This window comes from Sparus aurata, chromosome 6, assembly GCF_900880675.1.
Source record: "Sparus aurata chromosome 6, fSpaAur1.1, whole genome shotgun sequence".
In the NCBI taxonomy this organism is placed as follows: Eukaryota; Metazoa; Chordata; class Actinopteri; order Spariformes; family Sparidae; genus Sparus; species Sparus aurata.
The window spans coordinates 375,847-385,771 of NC_044192.1; the positions used below are offsets into that span (position 1 = coordinate 375,847).

Sequence of the window (9,925 nt, forward strand, 5' to 3'; positions counted from 1 at the left end):
TTGTTCCCTTCAGGAGGAGCGGATCATCACGACGTGTCTCAGGTGAGACTGCAGCTTTGACCCACTCGTTCTTCTTCTGCTTCTTCTTTTATAGTCGTGTTCCTTCTTCAACTCCAACGCCGTACCTCTCAAACTGTCCTTCCAAAACCTCGATCCTCTGGGAGACAACATCAATGTCATCTTCAAGGTGAAACCCCTCCCCTGTTTTTACCTGTTCAGTCCGCTTCAGCAGGTGTCTATAGAGATACAAACAGTCTTAACTCTGTGAGCTGACCTTTGACCCCGGCTCCTGTCTCTGTCCAGTCAGGAGACGACCTGCGCCAGGACATGCTGACTCTGCAGGTGATCCGGATCATGAACAAGATCTGGATCCAGGAGGGTCTGGACATGAGGATGGTCATCTTCAAATGTTTCTCCACTGGAAGAGGACGAGGTGAGGACATTCCAGGTGTATACCACAGAAGGACAGGTGTAGGACAGGTGTAGGACAGGTGTTTACCAGGAGGACAGAGTTCCTTAGGTGTGATTGACAGGTGTGTTGTTACCTGTCCTCAGGTATGGTGGAGATGATTCCTCATGCTGACACTCTGAGGAAGATCCAGGTGGAACACGGAGTCACTGGGTCCTTTAAAGACCGACCGCTGGCCGACTGGCTGCAGAAACACAACCCTACTGATGAGCAGTACGACAAGGTATACACACCTGTACACACACCTGTGCACACACCTGGGCGCACACCTGTACTGAACACACACTCTAAAGGTAGAGTCACACTTCCTGTGTTCAGGCGGTGGAGAACTTCATCTACTCGTGTGCCGGCTGCTGCGTGGCGACCTACATCCTGGGAATTTGTGACCGCCACAACGACAACATCATGCTGAAGACCAGCGGTCACATGTTCCACATCGACTTCGGGAAGTTCCTGGGACACGCACAGATGTTTGGAAACATCAAACGGTAAGAGTCCTGATGTCATCTTTCTGTTTACTCACTGACATCATCATGATGATGGTGATGAACGCACCTGGGACAGGTATGTTATGTCTGTGATGTGGGTCATGTGACACCTGCAGGGACCGCGCCCCCTTCGTCTTCACCTCTGACATGGCGTACGTCATCAACGGAGGAGACAAACCATCCAGCCGCTTCCACGACTTTGTGGATCTGTGCTGTGAGGCGTACAACCTGATCAGGAAACACACACACCTGTTCCTCAACCTGCTGGGCCTGGTGGGTGCAACACACGCACACACGCACACACGCACGCACACACTGGACTAACAACAGCCCACAATGCACTGCTTCACTTTTTATAGATGTGTAAATGAACAGAAATCTCAGTTGAGTGAAAAAGAGAAACTACTGTGTGTGTGTCTGTGTGTGTGTGTCTGTGTGTGTGTGTCTGTGTGTGTGTGTGTGTGTGTGTGTGTGTGTGTGTGTGTGTGTGTGTGTGTGTGTGTGTGTGTGTGCGTGTGCATCAGATGTTGTCCTGTGGGATCCCTGAACTTTCTGATCTGGATGATCTGAAGTACGTCTACGATGCACTGAGACCTCACGAGTCTGAGGCCGACGCCACCATGTACTTTACCAGGTACACACACACACACACACACACACACACACAGACACACTATACAGAAGTAGACAGCAGCTGTCCGTCTCTCTGACTTTTTTCCTCGGTGTCTCTCAGGTTGATCGAGTCGAGTCTCGGCAGCGTCGCCACCAAACTCAACTTCTTCATCCACAATCTGGCTCAGATGAAGTTCGCCTCGTCGGAGGATCGCCCCACGCTGTCCTTCGCTCCCAGAGTCCACACGGCGAAGAGCGACGGCTTCATCAGGAACCTGTACATCTGCAGACACATCCGCACCGCCAACCCCAGCAAAGGATACGTGAGTCCACACGGATTTTATCTTCCAGCTGATTCATTTAAAGCATCATGTTTCCATCACGTTGTCGTTCAGACTGGTGGAACGAAAATCTGTTATTTAATTAGAACTTCATTTGAATACCTAAACATGAAATAACAGAGAAGTTACAATAATTGTCTCAATTTCAGTAAACAGTACAGGTGTGTGTGTGTGTGTGTGTGTGTGTGTGTGTGTGTGTGTGTGTGTGTGTGTGTGTGTGTGTGCGTGTGTGTGTGCGTGTGTGTGTGTGCGCGTGTGTGTGTGTGTGTGTGTGTGTGTGTGTGTATGTGTATGTGTGTGTGTGTGTGTATGTGTGTGTGTGTGTGTTTCAGGCCTTTGTGGTGAAGGTGGAGCGTGACGGCCAGCAGGAGGCGCAGCTGGTTCAGAGGACGTTTGAAGAGTTTCATGAACTTCACAGCAAACTGAGACTCATCTTCCCCTCGTCCAAACTGCCCAGGTACTGGTACCGGTTCCACTGACTGGGTTAAGATCAGGGGTGTGATTCTTCTGGATAAATCCGGAAATCCGGCTTTTCTGACCTAAAAATGAGGCTCTGGGGGGGTATTGGTAAACATAATGACCGTCCACTGCTGTCAACGTTTGTTGTGCCTCTGATTCATGTCTTCATGTCTTCATGTCACTGTTAGTAAACGTCAGTTCATTCATTTGTCACGACGGAACTTCATTCAAAGCAGAGCTCCACCAATCAGCCTGCAATCGTTGCTGAAGGTGATCTGATGTGTCAGTGTTTCCTCTATAAGCATCCTGCTGCTGGACTTTCAGCGCCGCAGCAAAAAAAAGATAAAAAAGACGTGATTTCTGTAGGTTTATTATCACGGGGGGTGAAAGCACTACACTCCAAGTCATCTTGAAATCGATTAATTTCTACAAGTCACCGTTTAAGTTGAGTGACTGAAATCCTCGTCATCCTCTTCAAAGGCTGCGGCAGGCGACTCATTGAACCGGGGTGAAGTTAGTTTCAGGTTGGATATTCTGCGGATGTTCACTCGGGTCCAGCTGAGACTTCACTGAGGTTCTGCCAGTGTGAGCAGCAGGAGGACGGTCAGCTCACCTCCAGAGCCTCCAGCTGAATCACTGAGACTGATTTAGGGACCGTCATTAGATAACTTAGCATAAATATATTAATACAAAATAAATGCAGTTTATTCGATATCTTCCACGTCATGTGACCCAGTGACGGCAAACCAGCAGCAGATTGTTTTAGTTAACTGGAGAAATGAGACACACCCATTGTTATTGTATTTTAGTGCTTCCTCTATTTTATATGAATATTAATATGCAGAAATTATGATTGTTTTCTCAATAGCTTCCATGTCATGTGACCCACTGACTTCTGAAACAGATTCTGTTTCCATGAAAAATCTATGATATAAAGAAAATAATAGTAAAAAAGTTCTCTAATGCTGAAGAGGTTCACATGTTGTCGAGCAGCAACTTCTGCACTATTTAGTCTCATGTCTTAGATTCTGATTCTGAAATTGAGTTTTTTTTTTCGAAAACTGTCACCATTTAAAGGGTTATTTTTAAAATGTTCTTCCGGACCGCCCTAGTGTTGCTGGTTACCGACTCAGCAGCGCTGCTACAAACATCTCGGGGAAACACTGTTCGAAGAATTTTGGACGTGTGGGATGAACTATTTCTTTCTTAGCTGAAGCCGACAACGAGACAAAATAAATGTAAAGAGAGTCATACTGAAGTCGTATATTATATTATATTATATTATATCACACCTTTGTAAGATGGAACCTGGATCTGGGGCATCATGATGGACAGCTGAGTCCTGCTTGTAATTGGGCAGGCAGATTTGTGGGCCGGACCTCAATACTGTGGCTCCACCCACCCAAATCATATCATGTCGACCATCTTTATATGTCAGTAACACACAAACAGATTTTTATTTCAGTGTTCCCTGGTCTTTTTGCCCCGCCCACAGTTTCCCAAGCCGTTTTGTGATTGGTCGTTCCCGTGGTGAGGCAACAGCTGATAGGAGGAAAGACGAGCTGAACGGTTACGTGTGGCACCTGATCCACGCCGCCCAGGAGGTCGCTCAGGTCAGCTCCACTCTGTGATGATGATGATGATGATGATTGTCTCCTTCTCTTGTCTCTGGCTAGTCAGTAATTAAAACTAACAGGCTGACCCAGAGATTCCACCAGATACGTGTCCACTACGTTACTGCGCACTCAGATCTAACTGCACGCGCTCAGAACACACACCTGCTCACAGGTCAAGTTCTGCTCTCGGATCTCTCCTCTGCTCACAGATTTTTCTTGTGTATCAACACTGTCAACCAATAGAAGGCCGGCTACTGTTGACCAATCAGATTATCCCCGCTTCTTTGCGGATGCGTTCGCTGTACTTCAAGGAGCGTCGCATACGGGTGGGCACTGTTTCTACCGGGTTTATCTACTTCATCCTCCAGGCTGTTAAATGTGGTGGTTCCCTTTATTTATGACGACTTTTGGACTAAAATATCAGTTAATCAATACACGAGTGCCCGTGCTTTTCATTACAGTAGCTACATCAACATAAAGTAGAACAATAGCGGCTCTACTTTCGCCATATTAGCCAATAGCCAGCTACCCAGGCAGCGGGATATGTTATATAGTATAAATAGTGAGAAGTTAGTATGATTGTGATGATAGTACAGCGGTGTTGAAATGGGTACAGCACCACCTAGCTTACCGGGTATGACATGCTCCGGACAATAATCTGATTTTCTCACCGGCATGTATACTCGGACAACTGCAGTTGTCTGATTGAGCAGCAGAGTGGAACTATGGCTGTAATCTGACTCAGCTGTGCATGTAAACGCACTGACAGAGACTAAAGTGAAACCATCAGCTCTGCTGGCGCGGCAGACACGTATCTGGTGGAGTCAGTGTTAGCTTCTCCAACAGGCTATAACAGTGTATGTGTTGTGTACATGTTGTGTACGTGTTGTGTATATGATGTATACTTGATGTGTACATGTTGTGTACTTGTTGTGTACATGTTGTGTACTTGTTGTGTACTTGTTGTGTACTTGTTGTGTACATGTTGTGTATCAGTGTCTGAATGTTTCAGATGTTTGTTTGGCTGTTAGGTTTCATTTTCACTCAGTGGCTTCTCAGAAATGTTCACACTGTCAGGAACCATATCAGCACACACACACGCACACGCACGCGCGCGCACACACACACACACACACACACACACACACACACACACACAGGGTGTGGATCAGCTGTATCAGGTCCTTCCAGTTTTAGAAGCCTGGCAGTGTGAAGGAGTTTCTCTCTCTGCTGTTCACTTCTCACACTGAATGTTTTGTATTCACAGTATTGGTTGTATTATATTAGACAGGTATTATTAATGTATTATTAATATGTTATTTATGTATTATTGATATATTATTAAAACTGTCCGCTGTGTTAGTTTGTTTGTTTCCTCACAATGAACACAGAGAAAAGTCAAGAATGGTTCACAAGTTCAGACAATAATCTGAATGATATCATTTCAGTGTGACCTCGTCTACACCTTCTTCCACCCGCTGCCCCGAGACGAGACGCCAGGGACCACAACCAGCAAACCAGCCGGTACACACACACACACACACACACACACACACACACACACACAGGAAACTACAACATGGCGCTCAGGTAAGGATATAAAGTGATCAGGTTGAAGGTTGAAGGTCAGCTCAGACTGAAGCTGCCTGGGACACTCATCATCCTGTGATGTGAGCTGAGCAGGACGCTGGTTCATCAGAACATGTCGGCTCCTGTTACACTGCTGATTATTAACTAGATGAGAGTCCTGTCAGCGCTCCGAATGACTCGGTCCAATGACACGCTGTTAAAGTTTAACTGGTCCACCCACAGATAAACACCTGCCACCCACACACACACACACACACACACATGTACAGAAGAACTTGACACCAGATGCAAAATGGCTTCCTTGTTCACTTCCTGGTTATGCAGAACATTACATATGGGCAGTAGCGTTGCCCCCGCTGGCCCCGCCCACCTTCCTGCTCGACCCGTAGACTTCACACTGTGATGACGTCACAGACTTTAAAATCACTTTTCTCAGCTTATTGTAAGTTTTACAGATATAAAACCTGCGTTGGTCAAAAGTTCACAATAGAGTCATGATGGACTTCGACTGCAGTTGTTGGTGTCGGCAGTTTGGCAGACGTCTCTTTATAAATGAGCTCTGCTGCAATACTGCGAGTGTCCACCGGGAGTGAATAACTTTATTTGTACAGAAGTGTTGTTGACAGAAACATGAGCTAATAATTAAAGTGAATTCTTCCTGTGTGTGTGTGTGTGTGTGTGTGTGTGTGTGTGTGTGTGTTGCAGAGCTGTCGTGGTCTCCAGCTTCAGGCAAAGAGCTCGGCGAGGTCAAACTGTCGATCTCCTACAAGAACGACAAACTCTTCATCATGGTCATGCACATACGAGGACTGGTCAGTCAGTGTGTGTGTGTGTGTGTGTGTGTGTGTGTGTGTGTGTGTGTGTGTGACTGTAGTAAACATGAAATTTAACTTTTTTCAAAAGGTCCAACTTAAGGGTCAGCCTACCTAAAGAGGTGGTCCTGGACAGAAGTTGTTGCTAACTCTGATGCTAACTCTGTTGCTAACTCTGATGCTAACTTTTTTGCTAACTCTGATGCTAACTCTGTTGCTAACTCTGATGCTAACTCTTTTGCTAACTCTGATGCTAACTCTGTTGCTAACTCTGATGCTAACTCTTTTGCTAACTCTGATGCTAACTCTGATGCTAACTCTGATGCTAACTCTGATGCTAACTCTTTTGCTAACTCTGATGCTAACTCTGTTGCTAACTCTGATGCTAACTTTTTTGCTAACTCTGATGCTAACTCTGTTGCTAACTCTTTTGCTAACTCTGATGCTAACTCTGTTGCTAACTCTGATGCTAACTCTTTTGCTAACTCTGATGCTAACTCTGTTGCTAACTTTGATGCTAACTCTTTTGCTAACTCTGATGCTAACTCTGATGCTAACTCTGATGCTAACTCTGTTGCTGACTCTGATGCTAACTCTTTTGCTAACTCTGATGCTAACCCTTCACTGTAGGTCTGAGCAGTCTTAGCATTAACTCACCTGAAAACAGCAGGGAAGTATTTCTTGCTGAGTGTGACGAATGTGTCCTCAAACATCAGCTGGTTCTGTAGAACCTGACTGAAGTAACGTGTTCTGGTTCCTGCAGCAGCCCCTGCAGGACGGCACAGACCCGGACCCCTACGTGAAGCTGTACCTGCTGCCAGACCCCCAGAAGACCAGCAAGAGGAAGACCAAGGCAGCACGCCGCACCTGTAACCCCACCTACAACGAGATGGTACTTCCTGTCTTCTTCTGCAAACAGCATGTTGGGAAACTATATAACACACAGACAGGAAGTCCTGACACCTGCCAGCCAATCAGAAACCTGTGGCAGTGAAGCTTAGCTTCAGCTAACTGCTAAAGCTAATGTGAACGCAGCCTGCTGTAGTTTAGCCTAGCTTAGTTAAACCTAGCCTAGCTGAGTTTAGCATAGTTACAGTGAATATATGGAAACATGCAGTACTGCTCTGATTGGTTGGAGGTCTGTTCTGATTGGTTGGAGGTCTGTTCTGATTGGTTGGAGGTCTCGGGTTTCAGGCTCTGAGTCATCAGCTGTCATGAAATGTAATGAATCTAAAACATTTCTGTCCACAAATCAACACAAACTGATTTTGTAAATTCTGTCTGCTTGGTTCTGTTCCCCCCCCCTCCCGACCCACCCGACCCACCCGACCCTCCAGCTGGTGTACGAGCGGATCCCTCGGGGGGACCTGGACCAGAGGGTGATCCACTTGCGGGTTCTTGGTGACGGGGCTTTCTGGGAGAACACCCTGCTGGGGGAGACCTTCATCCCTCTGAAGAGGCTGGTCCCGGGTCAGCACTGGGTCGACTGGCACCAGCTGGGCGCCGTTGGCTCAGACTCATACTGACTGACAGGAAAAGGGAAGCGGTGGATTAAAAGGGAAGAGAAGAAGAGAAGCAGTCCTCCTGATGAGGACAGAAGACAAAAGGAAAGTCCTTTCAAAGTAAAAGCCATGTGGCTGATCCTCCCTCTGTGTGTGAGGGAGTTTAGTTAGAAGCAGGTTCGTCCTGTAACGACACTGAACACATCCGCTAATTAATTCCAGTAGTTATCATTAAAAATCATCAGTTTTGTGAAAGAGGCAGATTTTGTCTCATGATCAGGTCCTTTAAACTTTCAACATCACAAACTGTGATTTCCAGTTAACGAGTTCAACTAACGAACCAGTTCTGATTTGAACTTTAACAGTTTGAGCTGCAGGTGAGTCAGGATCAGTGGAAGTGTCTTCATGAACACGTTTAGATTCACGCCTTTATGTTGAAGAGACGACTGAAGTGTTTCCTGTTCGGACTGATGATGAAATGATGTTGAGAGTATTCGCTGGTTTAGTTTTTTAATATTTACTGATGTTGTGAAGGAAGCTGTCGGTGTGAGACATGCAGAAGAAATGATTTATGATCATAATAATTATAGTTGCAAGACTGAGAATCTTGTGTGTGTTTCATAGGCAGCACACACAGATGCATGCTGGGAAACTGAGTTTTATCAACAGGAAGTAAGGTGAGGGGACTGATTGACTCTGAGAAGGAAACATTTAGTTTGAAATCCTTCGTCCAGTTTTGAGTCCTTGAGTCATTTTCCAGGACTGAAAGCTGCGTTTAGAATTCCAGGATGTTTCTGTGTGAAGTCTTTTCTTTTCTGAGTGTCGGTTGTGATTTCAGCACAAAGCAGTGTACATACAGAGCTTTAGCCTAATGTTGCTAACAGGAAGTAGCTGAGGTGGCGTGGATGTTCAGCGCAGACTGCAGCATATTTTTCTAGTGTGGATGAGGATCGGAGTCTGTATCTGAGGTGCACGAGAGCTTCTGAACGTTCCTGTCGGAGGACGCGGCTCGGTCTGAACTTTAGCTTGTTCTGATTTCTGTTGAGCTCTTATTAATCCGGATCAGCGCTCGGCCCGCCGGCTGATCGTTGTCACGTTTCATTCCTTGTTTTTTTTAAATCATCTGTCTGTGTGTGATTTTGTACTTTTTGGGAGGTTTGTAATAATTCACGCTGCAGTGAAGGAGGTGAGCGAGGTCCTGCAGGTGGTTCATGCGCTGTAGACGAGACAAAGTGAGGAGAGAACCTGCAGGAGACGAAGTCGCCGTCGCTCCTCCGCTCAGCACTAAACATGACGACATTCACATGAATCAAAGTTAACTTCAGTCTAAATGTCAGCCTGAGATATCTGAGCTCAAGTAGTTTGTAGTTTTGACCCTAATGCTCTCCTGTAGTCTGTCAGCTGCAGCCACACACACACACACACAAACACACACGTACACACACGTACACACACACACACACACACACACACGTACACACACACACACACACACACACACACACACAGTTCAGCGAGCCGGCTGCAGCTGACAGTCTGAAGAACGACATCGCGTCCGTCATGTTGATCTGATGCAGACGAGTGATGTGAAGTGGACGTGGTGCGTTTGAGACCGCGGGACAGAATGTGAGTTCAAAGTGAACCGGATCTTTATGTACTGTACAGACTGACCTTCATGAAAATGTGACTTACAGGCTCTTATTAATGTGGACCTTTCATTTTGGAACATGTTTTGTATGATTTGCACTACAAAATAAACTTGAAGTGAAAAAGATGGTCGTGTCTGTCTTCACTTAATCACTCCATCTTTCCTCTGTCCTCATCTCCTCTGTCCTTCTCTCCTCCTCTTTCTCCCTCATTTCTTTCCCTTGTCCTCCTTTATAAAGTTATTCTCCTCTTCATCTCCTCCTTCTACTTCTTCTTCTTCCTCTTCTCTTTTTTACTTTTCTCTTCTTCTCTTCTTCTTCTTCCGTCCACATCTTCTGACCTTCCGTGTGTTCAGTTGATCCCACGTCTGCACCAGTGGGCGTTGACAG

At 46.1% G+C, this 9,925-nt stretch overlaps 1 protein-coding gene across 1 annotated transcript in view; it reads left to right on the forward strand.

Moving 5' to 3' along the window:
• The window catches only part of pik3c2b (phosphatidylinositol-4-phosphate 3-kinase, catalytic subunit type 2 beta), a 32,116-nt gene extending 22,453 nt beyond the window's left edge, over positions 1–9,663 (forward strand). Inside the window, exons 21-33 of the mRNA XM_030419766.1 lie at positions 95–187; positions 304–433; positions 556–692; positions 788–957; positions 1,074–1,230; positions 1,482–1,591; positions 1,691–1,892; positions 2,243–2,367; positions 3,865–3,982; positions 5,434–5,509; positions 6,281–6,387; positions 7,151–7,279; positions 7,725–9,663. Coding sequence (XP_030275626.1) covers positions 95–187; positions 304–433; positions 556–692; positions 788–957; positions 1,074–1,230; positions 1,482–1,591; positions 1,691–1,892; positions 2,243–2,367; positions 3,865–3,982; positions 5,434–5,509; positions 6,281–6,387; positions 7,151–7,279; positions 7,725–7,913 — 1,743 coding nt within the window. The 3' untranslated portion in view covers positions 7,914–9,663. The remainder of the gene's footprint in view (positions 1–94; positions 188–303; positions 434–555; positions 693–787; positions 958–1,073; positions 1,231–1,481; positions 1,592–1,690; positions 1,893–2,242; positions 2,368–3,864; positions 3,983–5,433; positions 5,510–6,280; positions 6,388–7,150; positions 7,280–7,724) is intronic.
• The last annotated feature ends 262 nt before the right edge of the window (positions 9,664–9,925 follow it).